The 27,710-nt window shown below is 39.0% G+C and overlaps 1 protein-coding gene across 1 annotated transcript; it reads left to right on the forward strand.

Annotated features, from left to right (window-relative positions):
* slow (epidermal growth factor-like protein slowdown) lies at positions 1 to 27,580 on the forward strand. The gene is made up of 9 exons (XM_033336208.2): positions 1 to 803; positions 22,319 to 22,384; positions 22,553 to 22,653; positions 23,068 to 23,163; positions 25,069 to 25,194; positions 26,257 to 26,346; positions 26,481 to 26,560; positions 27,140 to 27,247; positions 27,317 to 27,580. Exons 1-9 carry the CDS (start codon positions 1 to 3, stop codon positions 27,482 to 27,484), a joined length of 1,638 nt encoding a protein of 545 aa, XP_033192099.1. The 3' UTR covers positions 27,485 to 27,580.
* The last annotated feature ends 130 nt before the right edge of the window (positions 27,581 to 27,710 follow it).

Consider the following 27,710-nt stretch of genomic DNA (forward strand, 5'->3'; position numbering starts at 1 on the left):
ATGGGTGCGAGAGAGGACGAGGGGCGGAACGTGGAAACGAAGAGAAAGAGAGAAAGAAAGAAGGATGGTGGGGTTGGTACGAGCGACTCAAGCACGTGGAGCCTACTCCGTGTGTCTCGTTCAGTAGTGCTCTCGGTTGCCTTCGAACGATTTCGCACCGGATGTCCATCGAGCTTGTTCGACGTATCCAGCGCAGCACCTTCGGTCAAACGTAAAAAAATCGATCAAAATCATCGAGAATGTGATCCGTTCGTCGTAACTGTTACTTACACCAGACATCGTCAACGTAATCGAAGATCGAAGGCTGGTTTAGCGATGGCTTCCGTACCGAAAATTCTTCTGACGTGTGCTTTCTTTATTTTACCGACCGCCATCGCCTCCATCGAACACACGGCCAACGATCATCGCGACTTTACCAATCACAGACTCACCTGGCCGGTCTGGCCGTACCACGAGAAATTCACACGATCTCGACACGAACACGACGATAGGACTTTCCAACAACAGGGTACCGTCAACAATTGGATTCGCAACGATCTGTTCGAAAGAAGCAGCTCGACAATCGCACCACTGCAAACAACTGCGAGTGGGGTCAGACATCGCGTGGAGCAACACGTTTACGAGCAACGAACCTCGAAACCGGAGAAATTCAGCGCGGTCGCGGTTGCCGACTACACCGGCACCAGAGCCATCGCTTACGCCGGTTATCACAACAATCATCGTCACCAGCCGAGGGAAGTGGTCACACAGGGCTACCAGCATCACACGACCACTCCGGCTACTTATACCAGGCATCATCCTGGGTAAGTGAGGTCTTTGAAACTTTGCTTTTAGGCTTTTACGAGTGGTCTCGGTAGCTTCGTAGATTTACAAAAATGGATTCATTTGTCTCATACTTGTCACTGTCGGTTGATAATTGCGTTGTATCCTACGTCACTTCGTATCGTTTCAACCGTAACCTTGCGTGAACTTTAACATCCATAGGGGCAAATATGGGTAAGGAAGATCGCAGGTTTGTTAAATAAAGACGAGTACAAGCCTAAATTCTTGAAATCTGAATTCCAGTTAAAAGTTAGAAGTACGATAAGATGCGAAGAGACGATGTTACTTGCGATTCTGTATATCAAATCCAAATTCTTTTTAAAGGATACATCGTTCGAATAAATTGTTTTTTATTTACTATAAATCTTAAATCTGCTTTATTATCGTATCATAGGTACAAACATAAAGAGTCACTTCTTCGAGTCATATCTAAAGTATAAATATCTTTTTCATGCAAACCAGCTGTAGGAGTTCTTTTTATACATTGATACACGATTAAAACAGCGAACGCAAATATCACTGCAAGAGATTTACGATTGGAGTTTAATTATTTTGCACCGTTATTCAATCCATCGACGCTAATAACAAACGGTTCATTCGAGATATCGTTTCTTTACGTCGTAACGTAACGATGTTCCAGTGATTTATAAGATCAAAAGAATCTCGCATCCAATCTATACACCGATAACGCATCGAACGATCATTTTTCATTCGCCTACTCAATAAAGCAAATTAAAAATTGAAAATTACAAATCGAGCATTCGAATGTATCTGCGAGAACATCTGTACAATCACAAGTGCCTTTGCTACTCTATATCTCTTCGTCATCCAGTTGATCAATTTATCGAGATGCGTTGCATTCGCATTAAGAGTAAATTACGTTTCATTTATACCCATACAAATTAGAAAACCGCTCTGTCCTTGCGCAACTAAGGTAAACATGTATTCGCGATTTATCGTTCCTCCATGCGGTGAAACAAGTATTTTTCTGCATTTCCTTCTGTTTCCGTGCTAAAACAGGATTAACTTGACGAATACGGACGTAAATCGAAGTCAACATAGGCCGTACGCGAGCCGTTCTTCGGACAGCGAATACCAAACAGGACGGGAAGCACATTTCATCGAATTGCGCAATAAAATGTCTGGCATAGTCCATTGTGTCGGACGAAACTAAAGTTACGCGTAAACTGTGCGCTAAATTTCCCAGTAACGTCGACCGATCGAAGGAGATCAATTTTCTCGGTCGAACCACCCACTTCCTGCTTGCAGAGGCCGACTTCACCCACCTTTTCGGCATAAAACGGAACGTTTCGCGGTATATCGCCACCCTCGAGCCTGCGAACGTAGGTGTCTTGCGTCGCAAGCCGAGCCAACGAAGAGAATCGAAGCTAAATTCGAGCGGAAAACTTTACGATCTACCGGACAAAGCGCAACTCACGCGTTTAAATGAGTCGACGAGCGCGGTTAGCCGCGCGCGTCATGGAATTACTTCGCAGAACGATAATTTATGGTGCCAGTCCATAATCTTTCTCAGAGTTTTAACGCACGACTGTTCTGGTCCGGACTTTCATTTCGATTTTTAATCGTTTGCGAATTCAATCAATCATTTGCCTTTTTTTATTTCGAACCGTGTAATTTTGTGTTCGGTTAATTTGGTGTTGAGAATTGAAGATGGTGAAGAGGCGATAGATACAACGTGGTAAGCTAGAGTTATTCGAGTCGGCTAAGCTTCAACCTTAGAATAATAAACTTTGTCGCTTATCGTGTGTCGTTATCGGTCATTGAAATAACAACGAAAGAATGAGAAAATATCGTGTATTTTAGATTCGTCGAAAAGAGACGTTAGGAGACAAAACGCTTATCTCGACCTAAATATCCTACTGGTTTATCTTATGCGGTACCTATACATATGTATTTTATCAATTTATAGTGGCTGAAAAGTATTAAAATTTGTTTGGCGAGGAAGAGGCAGCAAGGATTACTTTGACAAAGTTGCAACTGTTGCAAAGTTAAATGCCAGGTGTTTTATCTACAGTTTCCACCTTAAATATCTCCACCATGATTCACCCAGGAGATTATTTCTACGGTTGAAGGTTACACGGTTTTGAACGCTCTCACGCGAGAGTGGGCGATTTTTTACTGTGCTTATCTGTTTGGTGGGAGCAACGGGATAACATTCGTTTCCTTGCTGAAAATATTGCTATAGCTCCTGGCAAATAAATAATTTCGCCAGCGTACGCTACACAAGAATAAAATACTCGGAGTCGTTCTAAAATATTCAATATACAAAGAACCGTGTTATTTTCGAGAAAAAGTCCAAGTTACCTTATCACTGTCACTGAAAAATAAATATGACAAAATATTATCCCGCGCCCGTGAAACCCACTCGCAATTGTATAACAGTCGGTTGAAAAAGTTTCTTCGAGGTAAACTATGAATATTCGATAGAGCAGAAAATAGGGCAAATATTTTTCGTACATGACAGAAGGATATAAGTATGTAGTCATACGAATGCGTGGAGATAACTTTACATGGGAAACTAGTATAACAGGCTGATATAACGTATTAACAGAACGTTGGAGACAAATAAGATGACTCGACTGTCGATAACTATGTCCCCAAAAATAAAATTATTTCTCACAGAGTATCTGAATTCGAACTAACCGCGTAAACTATAAAACTAAAAGCGCAAAATTTATTCCAACACTTGGAAGTGAAAGTTTCAACAGTTACATGTTACACATACGTTCGTGTAAATTTCTATATTTTCGCTTTTCTTGGCAATCACAAAATCAGCCGCAAAGATTTGAATCGCCCGTTAAAAGGATCGGTAATCTCATTGGGCGGGACGTTTAATTAATCGGCCGATTAATTATCTCGCGCGTAACGCGTTCCTCTGTCACGTGCAATTATTAGGATTGTTGGTGCGCGACGACGGCGGTTCCCCTTTGGCCGGCCTTAAAGGTTTCCGCATGATAATATTGCTTTCGCGCCGCTTCGAGCGAAACCGAGGGACGCCAATTAAGTGGCGCGATTGCTCGTGCATAACGGCGACGATACAGACCCGCGGTTCGCGACGATACTCGCCGGTGGGAAACGACCATCGACGATGGCGAACGTGAGACCTCTATCTCGTTGATGATAATCGACCGCAACGGGTCGCTACTCGCGAGTCTATGTTTTGCACAGAAATAGAAGAAAGATTTTGCCCTGAATGTCGATAGCCCGACCATTAACATCATTAGCGTTGCATCAATGGAACTACAACGTCGAGTTTTTAGTAAATTAAAAGGTGGTTAATGGGGAAATGCACGCGTTGCAGCGGGTGATTTACTGGTCACGATCTCGATGGTTCTTTTTGAGGTCAGCGCGAAAGTGGTTTAGCGTACGCCTCGGTTTACGGGGAACTGGTGCAACTTCGTCGACCGAATTAGCGATCAAAACGACATGGATGGATTTTTGTTGCGTGTGTGGCAAGGTGATTTGTTCAAGCTTTTAAAAATTGGAGATTCGAAATATCAGGACGTTGAAATATCGATGAAACGAAGTATTCATTGCGTTAGAATGTTGATGGAATAAGGTACTCGTTACGTTATGCTAGGCACGTGTTACACTATGTTAAAATATGCATAGGATGAAATTTCACCTATGACAGCCTCTAAGGGTTAAGGTACAGAGGAAAGTTCTGTGTATCTGTCAGGTGCAAGTAAAATTTACGATATTTACTGAATATTGATTTGAGAGCTTAAAGAGGAAAGTGTAGTACTTGCAATGCTGGCGCAACGTTTCGTAAGAGGAAAGCAGTTCATTCGATCCTTTGGTGTACTGAATATTTGATCGATAGAAAGTTTTAGGTATAGCTAAAAGGCCTTTTTGGCAAACATAGATTTTACGGTATTTGCTAAATATTGATGTGGTAATTTAAAGGGAAAATGGTATTGCTAAATATTTGATTACATAAAGTGATCGGATAAAATATTCATAGAAAAGTTTCTCGATGAATAATTGATAATATTTTCGAAATATTGATTTGTAAGATCGAATGAAAAAGGTGAGATTTTATGGTCGGAACGTGCTGTAACGAAGTCGGCTCTCTTCTGGAGAGACGATATATTCAAATTGCCACTTAAGGTGCAGTTGATTCTTGAAAGTGTTTGATGGGAATTAACCATATTAGGCAATACGTAATCGCAAACAGTTTTCATAAGGATTAAGTAAAGAAAATTGTGTACGTGCTGTGGCCTATTAAATAAATGAACGGCGATATTCTGAAAACTACAGGCTTTTAAAAGGGGTGCAACATATGAGTCTTACAATGCCAAGTACGTTATTGCGCTTAATAAAAGACTCGCTACCTTGCATGAACAGAGAAATATTACAAGAGAAGAAATACAAGAAAGCTTTATAGCTTTATAGAAGTTCAGAAACCTACTTCCTATGTTCTATACTCGAACTATAAATTACCGTGACTTATATCGATTAAAATTATTTATAACAACGAGCGGTTTAATTTCACCGTGTTATATATACCACATTTATGAAGCTCCAACGCTTACTATCATTAAAGGTCACGATCTGGAAGTAAAAGATAATGCATTCTACTTTTGAGGGACAAACTTACTAATTATTAAGACTGATTTTATGCAATTGATTTAAACTCTCTCTGATAAAAGTATCGCGATGACGATGTTACAATCTCGTAACACGTTTGTCTCCAAGAAATGTTATACTTGAACGTATGCTCGTGAATCGCTACCGCCTCTCGGAGTATAATTTCGCAACACAACCCGGATGATCTCTCATCGTTTCAATGACTGAGGCGATGGGCCGCGGGCGTGTTCGCCATACATTTGGTTGCACATGAACGCAGCCACTTCTGTCCGTGCGAAACAAAACTCTTCTTGCACGCAAACTGAAAGAAACGGCGCGACTCATCGACGAGATCGCTCGTTACTATTTAACCCGAATGCGATAATTTAGCTCGTGCCTACTGCTCGCCCGTTCTTTTCTTTTATTCTATGCGCCGATCGAATTACCCAGATACAAGGCCGGACAGAGTAGTGAAACACTCGCAAACCTGTCGCACGAGGCCGATGAAAAGTCGTCTCGTCAACACGAACAACGAATAACGCGTCTCGAACGATCGATCGGTCGTCATCGTCCGAAATTTTTTATCGCCATCGCGGCAATAATGACACTTAAAATGCGATCTAGACGGCGACGGTAGCCTGATCAAGAATACAGAAGCGGAATTCGAGGTCGGTTACATTGATCTGGCGACAAACTCGAGTCGATAGGCGCGCGCGGGGCTTTGACGTGTTTCAGCTACTGTTTTCATCGACTTGTGTAGCTACTGTTTTTGATTGGCTTGGTGACGCTTCGATGGCAATGGAAATCACGGGATGAAGGATATAGAAAAAAGATTAGCACCTTTGCCATATGTTAACGGACAACCAAGTATCTCGTCGACTCTAATCGTTTAAACGTCTCCTTGTCTTTTCTTCCTCTTTGTAGTCGCTTTAAATTAAGTAAATTACGCTGATTACATAGATATAAATTTAGAAAAGAGCGTATAAACTAATAAGCTGCAGATAGCGCGCCCAATAAAATATTGATCGATAAGAAAACGAATGCAGCAAGTACCGTGGTTAATCGGTTATTCGAAATCGAATTTTCTTTTCAAAAGTGCATTGCCCTGTTGAATAATTGATTGGACGTTGGAGCAGTTTAAACAGGCGAACGATATGAGTCAGAACATCCTCCTCAAATGGGTCTACTAATCTTTTATAAAACTATCGTTCGTCCCTTTGGTCATTTTACACGTGTGATCGATGGACGTCGATAAGAAGAAGCACGAATAACGAATATACGAACAGTTCCAAGTATATCCCAGATAATAATCCTGCCATGTCACATCTTGGAACGCTTGGTGCGTAGTCGTTTACATTGTTTATTATCCATCGTCTGTTGCGTTGTCGTTGGTCTAAGGTTTAACAGATCGTTCGATTGACAAATGGACGGTGTCCGCATGGAAATAGACGCAACTGTTACGTTCACGTTGTTGTCAAACGACAGGCACATTCGTTTTGTCGCTCGAATCGAGACCGTTCTTCTGCAACGCAATTACCATTTTCCGATACTGTACACCGTGACGAGAAAAAACACTGGACACGCTTTAAAAAGAATCTTCCGCAGCTTTATATGCTGTCGAGTCACTATCATTCCTGCAGACACGATAATACGGCTTCACGGTATGTTATCATATGTCAAAGCAAAAAAGTTGATACCAGAAATTATTTGAAAATAATATTTGAAACGACGATAGAGAAAATTTTCTAAAATTACGGGAAATAATTGTTGCAATTATAGATTGCTAGTAAATTATATAAAAATTTCTATTAATATAATAAAAATATCTTTTTTCTTCCATTATTTATAGTCGCATCGATCGCTTTCATGGGTTATTAGCAACCCAGGAGAGTAGATAATTACGATTATAGACAATTTAGAACGTTTTAGATAATTTAGCTGTTCTTATATCGATTTATGATCTTTTGAATTATCCTTTATAGCGGGTTTCATATAGCAACGTTGTCTATAAGGAGAATTTCTTGCATCGCAGGATCAGGTGTTCTAATCTTAAGGTGGCGTTGCATAATTCAAATACAATGTAGAAAAGACAACTTCAATTCTGATTTACCGAAAGAATAAATCATAAACTACGAGATAGGAAAGACACTAGTAAAAACAGCTTGAAAGATAACTATTAATTAGCAAGTTATTACATTGACTCAGAACTAAGAGGGACGTTAGAAACGCCATAGTAGTATATATACCATGGTGATACTAAACTCAGAACCATATCTAGCTCTATAAACATTGTAATCGCGCTTAAGAAGTAATATGCTACAAATGGGCTTAAACGAAAAAACACACCTAACACCGGGGTACAACGTTAATGCCTGACTGCTTGCATTCGTCGCGTATACCCGCGCCTTTTGCAATTTCATAATCGTTACACCGCAATCGGCGCTGCCACATTCCCGTCGTAGATACTTTTCTAACGAAGAGATTAATAGTTGGCATGGTTATTGAACCGCAGCTAAACAAACAAATGTGTGAGCCAAATAGAGTGGCTATTCACTTTGATACATATACGTATGTATCTGGCAAGCTGTTCGTAATTTTGTACGCCGACATTTAATCGAAGTTTCAGCACCATGTAATGATGTTTCGCTGGCAATTTTTATCCCGGTACATCCTCCACTGAAACGCGTTTCTTGTGCATTTCAACGCGTAAAAAGAAAAACTCGTCGCATCGCAGACACGTCACGAATTTATTTTTCACCTGACGTTTCATTAACTTTTACCACCGCTCCGGTTTCCCTGGCACGCGCCAATTCACAATCTGGTTAAGTATAGAGCCGATTAATTACCAAATATTCGGAACACTCCGAAACAGTAAAGCCGGTTAGTCCAGTTAACAAATGTGCTCGGCAAATCGCCAAATGGGACTATACAGCCTGGCTTTACCATCGTTTCAAACGGGAATCCGAGTCGTTTCTCGATGTATACTAGCAACACGAGCAAACAAGAAGAGCGAGATTCGAACAGATGAAAGTAACGCAGGTTATTCGTTCGAAATTTGTGAATTACTGGAATCCTAAGGAACATATCTTCGTTGTGGTAAAGAACGTTAACTGGGAAAATGTCAACGCGCTTACATTAAAACTAAATAATCGTGAAACATACCGTAAGTACTCTGTATATCAAAGTCACGTAGTACCTTCCTTAAAGCGCAATAGTTATTGAATACGATCGTTTGCCAGGAAATGATCGGAGAGAATAAATAGCGGTGAGGCGATAATACTCCTTTATCTACTGAATTTCGCCACCATTTTCACTCGTTTTACGGCGCCATACAGCGAAATAAATTCTACGAGCCGGCGATTCACGAGGTGATAGTATCGGATTGCGTTCGCTTCCTTTCCTCGGCTGTTTTTCATCCTTACGTTTCGATGTTTGCTAAACACAACCGTATGGGATTTACAGCGCAATTGTATCCAGCTTGGTTCCAATGCGATTCTCGTCGCCGTTCGAGACGGAAGCTTCGAATCGAGTGATCTCCCGATCGAGAATTTTAGCTGAAGACTTATCTCATACAGTGTGTAGATTCTAGTTTCAACTTGTTCTTCGTACTCCTTGTTAACGTTAATTAAATAAATATTATAATAAAGCGCTTATACCAAGTTCAACTTGGCTTAATTTGCAATTATTACAGGAGAAAAATAAAATCGATTGATTCACGAGCAAGCACGTGGCCGCTTACATGCTCGCCACTGCGCTTTAATAAACGCTACACACCCTTAAATTCTTCGAATCTTTTCGTACACTACTCTGCGCATGCATATCTTACGTAAAATTTTGCATATAAATTGCACGTTAGCTATAGTCAAATATGCAAAACCTTTAATTTAGAATAGCAAATTCGATAGAAAAGGAATTCGTGTTATACGTAGGAGCTAAAACACTTGCACGTGGCCATGCTTCGCACATAATTCATATTCAATTACCGCCTAGGTCTGGCTGATATTGGTTCACGAAAAAATACCAAGACGCGAACGTGCGTGAAAACCGTTGCTTCAAGTTTAAAAATGAAACGTCCTGGAGGTGTTTTCTTTCTTACTTGACGGTTAGCGAGCCCAGCGAAATGTCAAATACCGCCGTCCTCCGCCGATTCAACTTCCAATCTCGAGGAAGTCGTGGAGCCGCGTGGCATTCTGCCCGAGAGCAACAACGTCTTCTTTTAGCACGGCCCATTTGAGAGGGAATTCAAATCAAGGTCAAAGTAAGCAGAGTACATTGTTCTTATCGATTTCGTGCTCCATATTTCATCGTATCGTATTTTGTCCCGATGGAGTGAAACTATCGTTATTCATAACTTTACGGGTGAATACGTTTTTTACGACGTCCACGTGACAATAAGTGAAATATTACGATAGTAATTAGAGCTTTCGAGTATTAGACATCGCATTTAGTGTGTTAATTGATGTGTTAGAACGTCTTGGAACTTGTTGAAAATTGTTGAGCCATCAGACCATTAGAGTTTTAGAATGTAAGAACGTTGGAACGACTATTATTATTAGAACATTAGAGACTTGAAATATCGATGGATCGAGGTATTCGTAATATTACAATGTCAGGATATTAAAATATTATCCTAATAGAATTTTGAGATGTCAACATGTTGGAGGAACAAATTATCTAGATACTTTAGAGTAGCTATTAAGCATTAATCTGCTACAAAAGTACTATGCAAAGTAGTACACGTTCATTGAAATCTTGTGATATTTCTTAAGACTCCCTTTTGCCCAGAACAAAATACCCAATAAGGTATCAGGATTTAACGATGTTGGTTTTACATGTAATTTCATGTGTTCAAGAGATGTCAAAGATGTCCCTTGGCCTTTCTTCGAAAGAATTCGCAAATGATTCAGTCATTTCTCTTAATGGAACATCGCAAGACTGTTAAATGCCTTCAGGGAGGGTTTCGTGTCGCGACTCGCCGCAAAACAAGTAGAAAGAAGGAACAACGAACGCGAAATGACATTCCACGGACGCAAATAGAGCACGTCTTTTACACGTACGTTCTGTCGGGACCTCCTTTTACTTTCTTTTCGTTTCTGTTAGCGCGTACTGTACAGAGATAAACATAACAGCGCCGGCCATTCAACCCGCACGACCTACGATGGGGTTCTGACCAGATTTTCATGTTACTACGATTGTTTAACAATGCTTGAATCATTCAACTGACTCATATGGATAGTTCAATGCCGTATAATATCGCGTGATTAAAGTTTTATTTCAAGAAATTTTCCAATATCCTTTTCAAGTTTCACGTGCGCTAACCTGATTCTAAAATCTTAATATAAATGCCGGATATTCCAACTATAATTGAGATACACACGATTATACAAAAATATTGTAGATAAAAGCATCTTTGAAAGAATCAAATTACGAAGTAACATATCGTTGTTATGCGAGTCAACAAAATTACGAAGAAATGTTTGCACAATCATTGAGATTAGGATTCAACGTCTGAATACCTCCACAAGCTATAATGAGCTCGCAAGCCTTAAAATTGACACGATAAAATAGTAATCGGTGGTTGGAAGAGTTGGTAAAGGATACGTTGTGTCGTGAACGGTGCACGTTCGCCGATCAAAGGGCAATCGCGAACGTACAATTTCGCGAGCGTGTTGGCATTTCGCATCGATTTCTTTGGTGATCGTAAGATCTACCGGAGATCAACGACAGCTGGCACATAAGAGAGGATACGAGCAAGGTGCATGCTGTATTACGGTGCGAAATGCATTAGAGGAAAATGAAGAACAATCGACGTTCACGGAATGATGGACGCAAAATCGTCGGTATTTCCGCTTCAATTTTAGCACGTCGATTACTTCAATTTACAGAAACCACGACGAACAATCGTTCTACGCGAAAATGGAATATCTCGAAAGGAAATATCACGACAAAATGTTTTTTTCAATTTACATGAATTTATCCTAATGACAAAAAGTATTACGATATTTCATTTTAATATTTTACTGAGAAGAATAAAACGCGGAAATGAAAGGAAATGAGATATTTTCATGTTGTAAAGATCTCGCATGTGTTTGAACACAGTTTTCAACTACACCTTCTAATAAGAATACTCGCTAAATAAGCATAAATAGATCTTGCAATGTTATGCTAATGCTTCTGGAAAGTTTTTACAATAATTACCCAGCGAGAGGTACAAACTTCTAACTCTAGAGAAATCATGTTGCTGCACGTAACAGGTATTACTCGTATAAATAGAGAATAAAGCGATAATTTAAAGATTGAATTAGTTCCTGATAAATACTTTCTTTTGAAATTGCCTAACTTATATCGTATTAGCTACACTATACGGATAGTATTACGCAACGTAACGCTATTTCGAGGTATAAATAAATATTCTTAAAAGATATTATAAATTTTCAACTATGATTCAAAGCTGCAAATTCAGTAACTTCGTAACCTCGCAAACTCGTAACTGCGTAACCTCGTAAATATCCATAGGATATTTGGCAAATATTTGAAGAAACCACCCTTAGGCTTGCACTGCGTACTCGAAGCAGTTGCTGTACCGTACAAAGTGCATAACGATGTCCAAATAAAACCATAAATGTATATTTAATTCTGTCGCATTCTTTCCGTTATTTTCAATCGATTTGTACTGCGTATTCAACGAGGAAGATATAAAAGAATTATTATTGGAATGCATAATTTCTCATGTAAATTGAATGCAAAGATTGCATTGTATTTCCTTGCAAGATCAAACATCTTCTGCTCGATTACAACTAAAGCAAAATTGAAGAAAAAAATTCGAGGATTGCGACGAAATTAAACTAAAACATGGGTTAATTCATTAAAGACAAAGCAATAGTTTATCGCGATATTACGAGTACTCCAATTTCCCTAAGTTTTATAAAATCGTAGAATCTAACTGGAAGAAGTAGCGAGGAGAAATATATTAAACGAATCTTCCGAATTCCTTCACATAGCCACAATGTTGAAAAGAAAATCCGGGATTACAAATTGATTTAAGAAAATTACGGATGATGATTGCGTCAATGTAACGTTGGCTCTTACGAGTTGAACCCTTATTCAATATAAGATATCGGCTCTAATTCGGTCTTTAAAAAACCCTAATCTCCTCTAATATGCTCTTAGGCTTATACTCGGCCAAAAAGTCGAAAACTCATCAATAAGATATCATAGGGAAGGCAGTCCGTGTAAGGAGCCAAAGGATATAGGTCCGATCGGGAAGAGTGATGGTCGGCGCTCCGCTTAAATCCATTAGCAGTGACTTTTTCCGCGCGTTGTTGTCCAGGGTGAAGAGGTCGCAGCCGCGGGCAGAAATTGTAGGTAGAGGAGGCGCGAGCAGCAGGTAGAGACGATCGTGTTCTTTGGCCCCTAGGGTGGTCGAACCGGATGGTTATATTCGACCGTAAATGGTGTTACGGATAAAAAAAGAAAGAAAAAAAGGAAGTGGCTTGGGCAGCTCGGTGGCGCGGCAAGAATTCGTGGCCCCGTAAGGTCGCCTCACCCGAGGATCTTCTTGAAAATTCCACGGGTCGGTTTATGGCCGGCATAAATGGACTTATCGTTGCCAAGTGTTCGAACGATGCGGTATCGATCGCACGGTACCGCGCTATTGCTCCGCGTTCCTGCGATTGCTTGAATAATTCATGGCGATTCCTTTTCTTTCCGTCTCGAATGGTTCGCGTTATTGCGGGGCCCCATTAAATGATAATTCCGCGGTGAGCCCGACGATTTGCGTCCGCCGTGTTCACGGAAATTGATAGCGCCGCGATCGCCTAACGGTGGCCTCTTATTTTACTTACACAGAAAGAATCGCACATGATGGAAGAAAGATACGTTTTACACTGCGCCACAGTTCCGTTCATCTGAACTACGATTGTTGCGATGAAATTTTAGTTAACTTAACTCTTGCAAAATGTAACAAATCGAAAGCAAGCGCTGTTAGAACGTGTCGTAACGCACGCTACTAACGAACGATAGAAACATTTACATTTCGTTCGATAACGGTCGAATAGTCGTGAAAAATTGGCAGCCTTGTAAAAGTTGGAGAAAATATATCACGGAGTAAGGCTACTCGTATTCTACGTGTGTATGACGGTTTCAGCGATATATCATTGTGGTACGTCGAAAGCATAAGACGATAATTCACGACGTAAGAAAACGTTGCATCACTCGACGTACACGGGTTTCACCGGCGATTAGTTAAAAGCACGATGTATCCATTACGTAATCTGCCATAGACGAAAATGACTTGTTCAAAAAGTCGGTGTAAACTTTTGAAGAGCATTTGTATAGATTATTCGTGTCTATCGAGCTTACATTTTCCACTCGTTTATTTAAATCTGGCATCGGCCCTGAATCGTTTTATGAATTCCCCTGAATCCGATTAAAAAAACAGATGTTAACACATCGAATATGGGGCATACTTTATTACGCCTTCGTAACTTCGTAACTATAAACTTCGATATCATCTGTTATTTACAGTGTTTTTTTTTTTCGACAGAATGTTCAATTATTCGTATAGTAATGTTTAGTTCTTTGATATTTCCGTTTAGTAGCATCATTGGCAAATTTTCAATTTACATAATATCTCTATAGAATATTAATTCTTTGCGAATACGATAAAAAAACGAAAAATTCGGAATGAAAATAAAACTTGTAATTTCAACGCTTCGATTAAGATCATTCGCCACTGTGGCGTTGTGCCAAGAAGTAAGATACAAAATGATGGAGATGCATCGCGAAAAATGATGAGCGGTAGCGTGGCACTTATTGGCACCGCGTAGGCGCGTAATTACTTCCCCGGGAACCGGTAACTCGTCATCAAGTAATTTTGTAGTTTGGAAGCTCCGCAAATCCGTACCAACAGCCTGCGGCTTCTTTTGCAACATTGCGTATTCCACGTGGAAAAATCAGTGGAATCGATCGCAAACAGCGACAGGCGACTATCCGATTAGAATAATTTTATATTACAAACTGGAATTTACGTTCGCTTTGCTAGAAATAAGCTAATCTCGATACGATCGAAGGTACTGCTAATTTATGTAAAGCATACACCTCGTCTAGAAAGCACAGAATACTATCGGGTCTTGGATTTCGTGGGAAACTTAGCACATTGCAAACTCTACAATTTACACTCGATTAGGCGGCATGCATAAATTTTGTATGTAAGAGGTATAGACCGTACCATGGGGCAAAATGGGAGGTCTGTTCTGTTGGTCTAGCGGTGCATCGCGAACTAGATGTCTCCGAGCTATCGATAACGTTTTAAGAATATTTCTCTGCTCTTTCCTGTCCGAGGCCGATAGTTTAAGAAATGATGCGGAGGAAGTGAAATTAAATGAACATCTCTTGTTAACATTAACGAAAATCATACTTGCTGAAATAAACTCTCCTTTATATCTCCTTCTTTTAAATATTCTTAATTGTTTAATACAATTATTTACAGCTCTGTATTATAACCACAATTTTCTATCGATACAATAAAATATTTGCAACGAAATTTCGCGATAAATTTTTCAATTTCACGAAATGTTTCTATAGATTAACCCACGATGCATCATCGCGAAGAATAGGAAATATATAAATATAACAACGAAATGGAGAAACTTTTTATAAACAATTTCGAGAAAGTGGTTCCCGAAACGACGGCGAATGAATCAGGCAGGATTGTTTGGAAGAGATTCAAACAGCGACGTTTCACAAACTCCCGTTAACGTATACAACGGGAGTCAGCACGTCAGATTGTTTAGCCGTCGGTCGGAGGGCGAATGGCGAATGGAGATGGCGGAGAAAAAGGAAGCGGCTGGCAAAACTCCGTCGTTAACGAGCCGCACGCTCAATATCCTTATAACTTGCCTGCTCGATAAAAAGACTTCTCCTCTTTTCTTTCAGAGGCGTTCAAGAGAGACAGGGAAAAATATTCAACGAGAGGACACTGAACCCATTTGTCAGCCTCGAAAATAACTCCTTCGCTTTTATGATAAACCATCGTTATGCACCACGGCGGCGGGTATAGTTAACCGGGGAAAAAATATCGTCATGGCTGCAGCGGGAGTGCAGCCGAAGAGGATGAGAAGAGGCTGTTAAGAATATTTCGGCCACATGTGCACGTCCGATGGAAATTATTTTCTGATGACGTTTGTCGACAGTGTTACTTTCTTATAGACATTTCAGATACAAATAGGACCACGTTATTACAAATGCTTACATAGCTGTTGAAAACTAACGTTTCAGCGACGAGTATATTTTGCAAGAGATACGAAATAGTATATAGATGTTAGAATGTATTTACTGGCAAGCTACAATGGCAGACTATAAAATTGGTATTGAGATAATGGTGCAATAAACTGCCGAGGCTCTGGGTCGTTTAACCGTGGAACTAAATTTAAAGTCTGGAAGATCAATAACGCATTTGCAAGAAAGTTATTTTTCAAAGTAACTTTCCAGAAGACGAAAAAATCAATGTTATTTGTAATCACCGATTGCGAATCATATCTGTAACATAGACAACAACGCAAAAAAGAATATAAAGCATATTGCTATAATTATGCAATTATCATATTGCAAATGGATCGGATGCCAAACTTTCATAAATATTTATTTCACGATCAGCGAGAATAAATACGTAAAATCAATTAACGCTCTCGTTATTCCCAAGACCAAAGAAAAAGCTTTCATTTACACACCGATTATCGCTTATCATTTAATTTCTACATTAATTTACACATTATTAAACTACTTGAGAAACGAGGATCAACAAGTTGGCAACACGAACAACGATTACGTAATAGAAATTTACTTGTTTATTCATAAAGCAAGCAATCAGAACTTAATTCAAGAAGCCGCGCGTAGATCCAACTATGTACGCGTTGCGTCTGAAACCGCAAATCGTCGGACGGGTAGTCGTAACATTACTCGTCGTTTGCCAAGCGAGCTCCTTCGAGCCGTGGCACGTTTTCTCGTGGTATCCGTACGTTGCGATTCATTTCTCGCGCGATGTTAATTGACGCTGTGGAATTACATCGCATTTGCATGCCGGACACGTCGCGACGTCCGTTCCGCGTTGCTTTATTTTTCCGTTTTACGCGCGCGCCCCGCGTTTCACGCGTGTTCCATCGCGAGGGAGATGGGATGACACGAACGTAACGGCCAGAATTATTGCATCGCGCACGATTAACCACCCAAGTATTAAGGCACGGCCTGGATTTCCGAGAAATCGACCGTTTGCGTGAAATAACTCGCCGATAAAATTGCATCGCCGCGCGACCCAACGTTTTATAAATCAGCCGGATAAAGCGTTCGCTATTAAAGCAACATCGTCGGTACGTGTCGAGCTCGTTATTTATCTATCTAATCTGAATAGATCCATGTACCGATAGTTTACAAATTTACTCGAATTAAAGGATAACATTGATTAACGACCTCCTTTTTAATTCGCTTTAAGAACGATAATTCAGCAAACCGAATCTTACATGCAGTAAATCAACTATCGCCGGCGTTATTCATTAAGCCGCGATAATAACAAATCTTTTAGTCTTATAGAGAGCTTTCAAGAACAGATTTCCTCGTGATTAATCGACTTCGTGTCGAGGGGATTAGGCAACGTGAATGAGGTTTTCAAGCGGCGACGAAAAATTAGGTGTCGCGATAGCCGAGGCTGTATTTGATCGGTTATCGCGACTCAAAACGAGTAGCCAATGACCGGCCATGCTGTTTGGAAAACTTTCGAACCAGCGAATTGTGCTGGTCGAGCACGAGTGCCACTTCACTTCGTCCGGCTATTTCTTTGTTCTTCCATGCGAACGTCTCGAGGACGTCTCTGTTCGTGTTTTGTGTGCTTTGCAGCCAACTTCTGATTGCTCGTAAAATTGACCTCTTTCGTTCCTTTTTACTATCGACTGTTTACTTTGATCAGTTTAATTACCGATTCTTGTTGTTTTATTTGGACACAGCTTCTTGTCCAGGACACCTGGACAAATTACAAGGAATTTGTAAGATTACGAAAAAGAAAAAAGTTTCCTTGTATCTTACAGCATTATTTATCTTGAGAATTCCTTTAATCCTCTAAAAAATATTATAACGAGTACTTTGCTTCGAATATTTTTAACATGTTCGCGTACTGTGTTATACATGCGATCGTTCTGTATATTTTTGTACATTTAAATCTTCTACTGACAACTCATCGAAACCTTAAACAAACCAACGTTAGTCTCAGGCGCTATTGTCGAGAAAGCAGAAGAGGAATCGGTGGAGTAAAGTCCACGAGATCGTACAATAAAGAATCGATGTTTATCACTGGCGGCAACGTCGAAACGAGCGTGCAAAGCGTGTTGTCACGATCGGGACAACGCGCGACGACGGTTTACCGGCATGCGATCATAACGTACGGCTTCAACGTTGAAAATTCGCCCCGTGTGTCTGTGATTATGCGCGCTGTTTACGAGTGTCATCAGGCGAAACTAAAGCTGAATATTTATGGTTCAATTAAAGATCGATCGAGGATGCGAGATTAATTGATACTAGCTCGCTGAACGTATAGATTTTGCCGCGGATAGTGTACGCGATATGTTATTCGCATTTTTCTTCCGATTCCGTAATATCGATGTATCAACCGGTTTGGTGATCTCGTCCGTTGTACATCTCTAATGTAGCTACATGTATTTATGTTGTATCAGTGATACAATATGTACGTGTTTGATAATTGCTGATTTTGTAACTGTCATGTACATTCTCCAATTGGTTTCAAATTTTACCACTAAAAACATAATAGTCATGTTGTCGTTACAGTACTAATGACATTTCAAAAAGTTCTCTATAGCGTGCATAGTACGTACACGTTCGTAAAAATTGTTCAGGATAAATGTTGTGATCGTGTTTGTCCACGTTAGAATCTCGATGCTCTTTTATCTGTAAATCTCGTGACATATTAGTGACCCAGAGAAAGTTTGGTTTCGCGGAACGTCGTTCACCTATGGTCGTGAAAATATCGGTCGTGAGCAATTGATAGTCAACCGGACAAGGGTAATAACGAATGGCAACCATAACTCGACGCTACGTTCGCCTGTGGCGCGACTAGATGTGGAAAACATGCGAGATCACCGTTAAGGTTTCGGAAGTATGTACTTCTAAGAGAGTCGCGGACACGCGAGCCGTCGATGCGGTAATTCATTGAAAATTTATCACCTCAAAGAAGCTTGCGAGCGGTATCACGCGACGGCGCCTTCGCTAATCGACATTAATTTTATTACACGCGACTTCTTCGTACATTTCCTCATCTTTTTTCTCTCTTGCAAGCCGGTTCTCTTCGCTAACGGAGAAAGTTCCTAGAACGCATTAGAAGTCTTCGCTCTCGATGAACTTAAGGCCTGTACGATGAAAAGTGAAACGTTTTCTCGAGTTACGAGTACAATACTTCAACTTCGTACATTATGCATATACGTCGTATAGTTGTTATAGGTCTGTATCTTTCTATTTCATTCGAATTAATTCTATTTTAAGAAGAACTCGACGATTCATTGCGAAATAGTAGTAAGAAACGGAAAATTTCAGAAGCTCTTAGGCATGTATTTCTCTTCGTTTCGAAGAAATCGTCAAAAAAATATCGAACTTCGTATAAAGAATAAGTAATATTTGAGAAGAGAATGGTGGTACTTCTTGAAATCAGTATTATGTCAGAATGAGTTGTCGCTTTTATTACAGAGAATGTAATCCGTAAATCGTACAATTAGTTACAAGTACAAGCTAGCTACAACAACTTACACGCGTTATTTTCAGAAAGGGTTCGCGAATGTGCGTTTAACCTCTTCGTTTCTCTCGTTCAATGTCGTGGACCGAGCATGCTGGACGTTATCAGCGCGCAACGTTCAGTATGGCCACCAAAGCACCCGAACCAGTATTCCCACGCGAATGTCCTCCGAACCGTATCTGAACCTCCGTCGCAACGTGTTCCGAAGGATTTTTCTGCGAACGGAATATGCTCTGGGAACGATTTGATGTTAGCTCGTCGCGACAGCGAAAATATTTATTTTTCCGAATTACGATAATCCCGCTGCCGTGAATAGATCACGATCATCGAACGTTATACGGAAACTTATCGTGTCGTCCAGAGTTAAACGGAGTAGTAACCACGTAGGCGTTCCAAAGCATCCATAATTTATTAACCAGAATAATCTCGAATATCGACAACACCAGTGAGAATTCCAGAAGCCCGAAGAATAACTTTTATCATATTTAAATTATGTGTGACTTTAACGAAAGTTATTTGATTTTCTTCCCTTTGTTTATTTATTTATTTATTTTTATTTTAAACAAAAGTTCGTATTTCTTATACGTTCGTGTCTCTGTTACGTGAATTGACAACACACGTTTATAGATCAATATGGAGTCTGTGATTTCTAGAAGGAGAGATTGATTTCGGTCGACGTGAAAACAATGTGCACCATCATCGTGAATATTATATCCAGCTCAAAGGAAATGAGCAAACGTCGGATACACTAGCTGTCTGACAGAACCTACACGATCCGCTAACCTGGATCACCTACCGCGCTAATCCCTCTGATCCTTTCTGGCGCAGATAATCTGTAGGCAAATACGAGACTCGTCTTTAACAGACAGATTTTACGAGCATCCTTGACGTCGTTTAAAGACCTCATCTTGTTCTGTACACCTGCCGGATCTGGAGAACGTGGGAATTACGAAGGAAGGGAATAGTTTATTTCTTAATAAGTATAAAAATAACGTAGCGAGGAATTAATCGTAACACAAGGATATAATTCGTAATTTCATGATTAAACGATAATCTATCTTTTGTAGTGCGTTTAATTCCCATCTTTCGATATAATTAATTAATGCGTGATTTACTCAATTCGAGAGACGTAAATTAATGACAGCAACGACGATACCTACTTTCGTTTCTAAATTGAGAACAACTATTTGTCTCAGTCTGTGACGCTTTTAATCGAGTAACCTTCTTATTTGAACGACTTCTTCGCGCCCTTGGTATGTCTTTGCGACAAACAAAATGGCGCACAGGGCAAGAAAAGTAGACGTCTCGCGATGCGAAGCACGTGGTTGGTGTTGCGACAGTAAATGTCGTGTCGCGTTTCAACGAACATGACAGCGACACAGCAAAATGCAATTTTCTCGCGAGTCGACGATGACGAAGTGGTTCCGCTGTGCGGGATCGGATCTCGTCGCCCAATCATGCGCGATTCGCGCGCGTTCGTGCGCACTGAATCGTCCCGTCCTCTCGCATTCGTGTAATTTCTAGTCAACATATCGAATCGTACAAAACAAGTAGCGGTATATCAACGTTCGAAATTTTAACAGATCGATCTTCCACTTTTCATAGCGATTCAACGATGTAACATTCAAGGATTACACAGAAAGAACACGATATGTCATATTTTCCATTTTTTTTTTATAGCGAAGCAGTTTTATCCGTTAACCGCGTGGTTTCTTAACCGGAAACTTGTACATGTAATTATGGAATAAAAAATTTTCTAAGAAAGATTAATTCCCGTGGAATATATTGGATATATCAAAGAACAAGAATAATATTTGCCTTTGGTCGAAAATGTAAATGCGACGGAGTGATTGATGACGGTGAAAATGAAAGTAATAGAAGCGAATGCTTGTTAACCGAGAACATCCTGTCAGCTAAGTAATTGTAGTTAAAACTGGTCGACGCTTTCGAGTGTAAAAGATACTCTGGGAAAGTCTCAATGTTCAATTACGGATGAAGCTCGCGCGTTTATGTAAACCGAAGCGTCGTGTATCCTCTCTTTTATGTAAGTTCTACGCAAGATACTCAAGTACAAAGAGAAAGGAGCGCCTTCGATACTAAATATCATAGCTGTCATCGTATTATTTTTTGCATTTTAACGAGCAGACACTTAATATTCTTGAGCAAGACGATGTGGAATTTTTGTAATTTCCATTACAGGTACTTAAGCTTTTACTACGAATACACACTACGATTTTCGAATAGAAATCTTGTCCTTGTAGAAGAATCTTTCTGTCACCTTCGCGAATATAATATTCGCGATTATGTCGATGATCAAGTGTATACGATGTATCAGGAAAATCAATACAGATGCAAAATCGTAACGAAGTGCACGCGATTTACATGAGAAAGCTTTAGACGTTTAAATGAAATCGCGAAAATCAGTGGCTACAGCACAGGATGAAAATAATTCGCTGCTGAGTTCATTCGAAATCATCTGAAACGAAATCATGGGTGTGTATCGATCGATCAGTTTAGCTGATTCGACTATAATAAAATCGATTACGATGCAAGTAATAACAGCTGTCAAAGAAGATTAGCTACAACGAAAGCTATCGAATAATCCCTTAGGACACGATAGCAATCATTCGACGTTCCTTTTACAATGCAGCCACGCTTTCGAAGCCTGTTACCCTCGCATTTATCGAATCGAAGCTTAAACGTACTCGTCGAAATTATCTTCTCTGTATTTAACGATTTCCATTTCCATATCGACTCGACGAGATGCAAATGAAGGTATGTACCGTGTCGTATCGGCTGCGATCGCTATCAAAACAATCAATTCATTAATTTAATTTCGTCTTGTCACCGCTTGACAATGTGTTTGTATAGATGGCATAAATTTCAATAACAAATATAAAGCCACGGGGATTTGCGTGCTCGAAATACATTAAAGGAGAGCTGGTCCTCCAATAATAAACGCTGTATGAAGTGTCACTTTCTTTTGTACGTCCAATTTCTGCAGCTCTTCGTACTAATAATATTAATATGCATTCTTTACTTTCTTGTTGCACAAAGGTATTTTTCTTATACTTTAAGAATTTCTTCTTATATGGAGATATGTTCCTTATGTTTTAGGAGACGAGTTTGTACCAGATCAGTTCCCAACTCTGTCAATCATCATCATCGAAATGGACAAATTAGGTAAATCAACGTTTCTGTAAAACGAGATGTTTCTTTATAGATTGTCGTAAATGTGTATTATTTATTATTAAACATCGACATAAGCGATTAAAATATTTATATTTAAGATTATAACTGTTACGAAGAAGATTAGCACTATTTCGCACGATCAAGTCCGATTATTTTTAGGTATATTAATGTTATTAATGTTAAGACCGATTCATCTTCCGTTTTCTTGTGCTGTCCTGGATGGACACAGGCGACTCGCTTGAGTTTTGGATGTAATAAACGTGAGTAAACGATCACAGGCATTCTAAACATCTCCATAAAATGTTAACTTCATACGGATATTAACTGTCAAGTTAATAAGTCGAAATTTGTATTCTTGTAATCGAAGTTTATTGCTACGAATATTAGTTGACTATTAATTTATGGTACGTTTAAAAAAGTCATTCAATTCTGATGAATTTTCAGTTGGAGTTTTTGTTGGATTATTTAAATTACTGGAAATGGAACCGTGTATTGTAACAACACATTCAATTGTTATTAAAAATGCGAAAAATAATAAGAAAAATTTGATGACTTGATTTGTCTAGATGTGAAATGTAGAACAAAAATCTTTTATGGACATGCAAGATATTTATTAGTCGATAACGAATAATTATGTATCGGGTTATCGGTACCTGAATTTAATTGCTTTTCAGCTACTTGCCCTTCCCCGTGCTTAAACGGAGGTGTGTGTACCTCTCCTGGCAGGTGCACGTGTCCCAAAGGATTTACCGGCAACCAGTGCCAGACAGGTAATGTCTAACACGAATACAAATCGACTCTAAATTGTCACTCCAAATGCTAATCAACGTTACGTGTCTAACACCTTTCCTGCTTTACATTTTATTACCAACTTCGCTCTATTAACTTTCTTGCAGGCATGTCTTGTTACAATTTCGCGTCACGTCTAAATTAAAATATATAAATACCAACTATACTTTCATTGCAAAGATTAATATATTAAAAAGAATAATGAGAATATTAAAAAAATAAGAATGTTCAAATTTCTTTTTCCATAAAATTAATCTAAATTTAAATTTATTCTTTATTATCAACGTAAAATCAAATATTCTGATTCGATTATCACTAGAACGAAGCATTTTCAAACGCTTCGATTCTCACGTTCAACTCTAAACTGCACAATTGCGAGCAACGTCCGTTGCTCCTTATTTAGGCGAGGCCCCGGGTGCCGTGGAAGTAAACGAACCTCCGTCAAGCTAACGATGCAAACAACGAGCGTCGTTAAATCGTAAAATATCCGTAATCGATATTCGCGGCTCGGAAACACGTCCTCGTAACCAGAATCGTTAGGCGTAATTAAATTGACGTAGGCCGATACGCAGGTCGATGGCATTGCGCGAATACCATGCCGACCAAATGTATTGTAGTGTCCAGCAGCTAGGCTGCTTTCGATAGATTTACGAGCGATTTCATTAAGCTATGCGGTCATTCTAATTACCAGGGCGAAGTGAGTCGTGTCGACGTGCCGCTCTCAATTCGATAGAAAAATCCTTTACAAGGAGTTTCAACACTCTCTAAGGAAATATCCTTGAAGCTTTCATAATTTTACGATAGAATGTGTTGTTCAGCCCTACCGTAGAGGAACAAAGAGAGGACAAATCTCAGGATCCAATCGTACGTCCGTTTCGACGAAAATAGCTTTCTAGCTTCGAGAAATAATAATTAAAATAGAATATTATTCGTATCAACGATAATTTTCTTATACTTGCATTAAATTATATATTGGGTTGGCAACTAGGTGATTGCGGATTTTTTCATTGGGGGTAATGACAAAATCCGTAATTATTCACTTTCTCTTCTATTAGGTTGGCAACTAAGTGATTGCGGATTTTTTCATTGGGGGTAATGACAAAATCCGCAATCATTTAGTTGCCAACCCAATAGAAGAGAAAGTAAAATTGAGAAGAAACCCAAGAATTATGATAAAGCTAAGGGAAGAATATTTTATTTCGTTGGAAAAAATTTGGCGTATCATAGTTAGGTCCTTTGCGAATTTAAAAAATATCGATTTTGGTTCAAATTCAAACTGATCTATCGCTATTCATTTTTGTATCGTACGCGTATATAGCATTTAATAGTGTATTATTATTAAGATTATTTGATACTGTAATATTACTTTAATACTATCATCGATTAAACGATAACTCAACATTAAACACGTTGAATAGAAAAATTTGATCGCGTTTCACTTTCTACGATATAATATGTTATCAAAGCTATATGGAATATGCGAATAAAATGTGTCCTTCGTATAATTAAGCCGAAATGATTTATACAAATCTTAGATGTTGAAAGAGCACTCAATTTCCTTTATACTCGCCTCATTTTTTTATGTTGATCAATGAACAAGTTACTTTAAATGGCACCGATCCCCACCTTTCCCCATTTATCCTCGATCACTCACCAACTAAACGACCAATCTACATTGCCAGTAATTTATTCTGTAAAATCCTCGAGCTCATTTCGAGAAATTCATCGGACCAACGAAAGGCAGCGTTTCATTGCGGAGAATTTGCGCAATACTGCTGGCCGGAAATCGAAGGACTTCGCGATGGATCAGTCGGTAGCGTGCAGCTGTCACGTTTATGCAATTAATTTTTGCACGAATTAGCATAACTTGTCTACCAACGTTACAGACATCGACGAGTGCGTGACAGAGAAGCCCTGCGATCAACTTTGCAGAAACCTACCCGGAACCTACGAGTGCCACTGCAGACCCGGTTTTCAACTACAAAAAGACGGCCAGTCCTGTCGAAAGAATAGTGAGTAATCGTTGGAAAAATTCTACTCGACTGTCAAAGATGAATTTGTCTTTGAGATTTCTCGACAGTGACTAATATGCTATTGAGAAACACACGAAATAGCACTTTTTGACCAATTTACATGCTGTCTATGAAACGTTACACATACGCTGCCTAGCACCAGCGAACAACAAGTTTTTGAATGGCTTCTTGTTGTTCTCGTCCCATTGTAGGTTCTCGAATTTTAGATAAACCAACGACAATGTTATTTTTATCGAAGGGACTATACCGTTTTGTCACATCGTTCCCATTGATCTTGAACTTCAGTGTCATCTACACGAGGTCTGACTATGTGAGAAGAAAAAGGTTGCCGATGGTCAAGTTCAAGATCGCTCGAAATTGGCTGAGCTTTAGAAAACAGACTGACATGTGGTAGATTGACCTAAATTTTAAGCTTGAGTGATTTTCAGCTTAAAATGTGACCAAGCCATTGTGTAATACAGGACACAAACAAGGAGTGTAAAGTGTGACCTATTTAAATAAAAGTTCCAATCATAATTTTATTAGGAATAACTCTAGAGATTATATTGCAAAAGAACATTAAAAAAAAAAAGATTGTATTCCTATAATCCTCCTGCTGTTTTAATATCCCAATAATAAATATAATATAATTCTTTTCCCTGATACAAATGTCAGTAATTTCGAACCATTTTTATTAATTTACTACATTCATTCTTACTATAATAGAATATCAAAGTATTATATTGTCTCCATTAACTTTAATCATAAACTACAGATAGAACTAAACCATTGTAATAAAGGAACTGCCACTTGCTCTATAAGGTAGAAAGAGGCGATCTTTGAATAAATTTACTACGAGATCAAATTTCTTTTCAAACAGTACGCAACAGTATGTAATAGCGTCAAGCGAAATGCTGCACATCGTAAACGTACATTACGTCTTCAGTATCAATATTTCGCAATCTTACAAGAACCGGAAACAGCAATCCTCGTCCTAAACCTGAGGATCTGATCGCGGATCAAATTACTTCCACTTTGATCACGCTTCCATCCCTTTTTCAGTCACCGAAGATACGGCGTTCGAGGCTCGAGACTTGGAGAATGATTTCCACGAAACAACAACGACGAAGCGTCCGGCGATCTCGTCGCATGGTTTGTAATTGTAAATTCCTCTGTTCTTTGCCTCTCTTTCTTCTTGCTCTCATTTCTCCAATATTATTTCCGTAAATGCAAGCATATTGTGAATTCTGTAGTTAAATGACAATATCAGAGACTCCCATTTACAGATACGGAAAACGAGGTGACTGACGATGACCTCGATCAGGACTATGAGATTATACTGAAAAGGCTTACCAAACTCGAAAAGGTATGCCAGACAATGGCTTGCCATGTGTTATTTGACTTATAAGGGAGAAATACGCTCGCGAGACGATAGAAACGCGGATGCAGCAGGTTGAAGGATTTCCTTCTTATTTTAAAGTCTATTCCGCTCGTTATGGGCATGTATGAATTATGTAGAAACTTGAAAAACAGTTTGATCCCAGTTTTGATGTTAATAAAAAGGAAACTAGTTGGGTCAGATTTTCTAATATCTTGAAGATTTAAAAAATTCTTTGATATAAGTGCATTTGGTATGTTACAGTTTTTTCAAACTTTTATTTTATTTATAAGCGGCTCTATTAAACCAACCAACAAAGATGAATATTATTTTGTACGAATGGGTAACACTCAATAGTGTCTCTACTACATTACAATTTAAAATAAAGTTATTAATTTGTTGTTTATTTTTGAATCAACATTCAAAAATAGATAATTCGCTAAAATAAAAAAAATTCAGACAAAAATAATTATAAATTTATGTGATAGAAGTAAAAATCACAATCATGAAATGTTTGGGTAATGAAATGATGTCATGTATTATATTTACTGCTTATTATATCTTTAGCAATTCGCAAAAGGGAAGAAGAGAGATACAGAAACGACGGACATGACTGTCAAAGTTGCGTCTGTGGTTGAAACTATTAACGAAATGAAGAGATCTATCGAAAATGTGGTTAGTTACCACTTTATTAACGTCTCACAAAATATATACTTCTGTTTAAAAACGCAGTTCTGTTTATAGCAACTCATGCAGCAGGAGATATATCAAATGAGGAGCAAATTGAGAGAATACGAATTAGAGAGAAGAAAAATGCAACATTTAACAAGTAGAGTGGTGGAACTGGAAAATCGTTTAAGATTACGTTGCAGATCAGCGATACCAATGAACAGTGGCTCGATGAAGTTTTAACATCGCTATAGCGAAAGAAAAGTGTCAAAAACATTGGACATTGCCCATAGATGTAATATTTATGTGAGAAAATTACATACTATCACTGCCATCTCTTTAGCTTTTATGATACTTTATTTAGTGTAGTAGAATTTAGAATATAGTAGAATTCTAACTTAAATAATCATTATGATTATTTGTATTCAGCTTTATAATAAAATGGAAAAGAAACTTGAATGATGTTTGC

This window comes from Bombus vancouverensis, chromosome 2 (genome assembly GCF_051014615.1).
Source record: "Bombus vancouverensis nearcticus chromosome 2, iyBomVanc1_principal, whole genome shotgun sequence".
Taxonomy (NCBI): domain Eukaryota; kingdom Metazoa; phylum Arthropoda; class Insecta; order Hymenoptera; family Apidae; genus Bombus; species Bombus vancouverensis.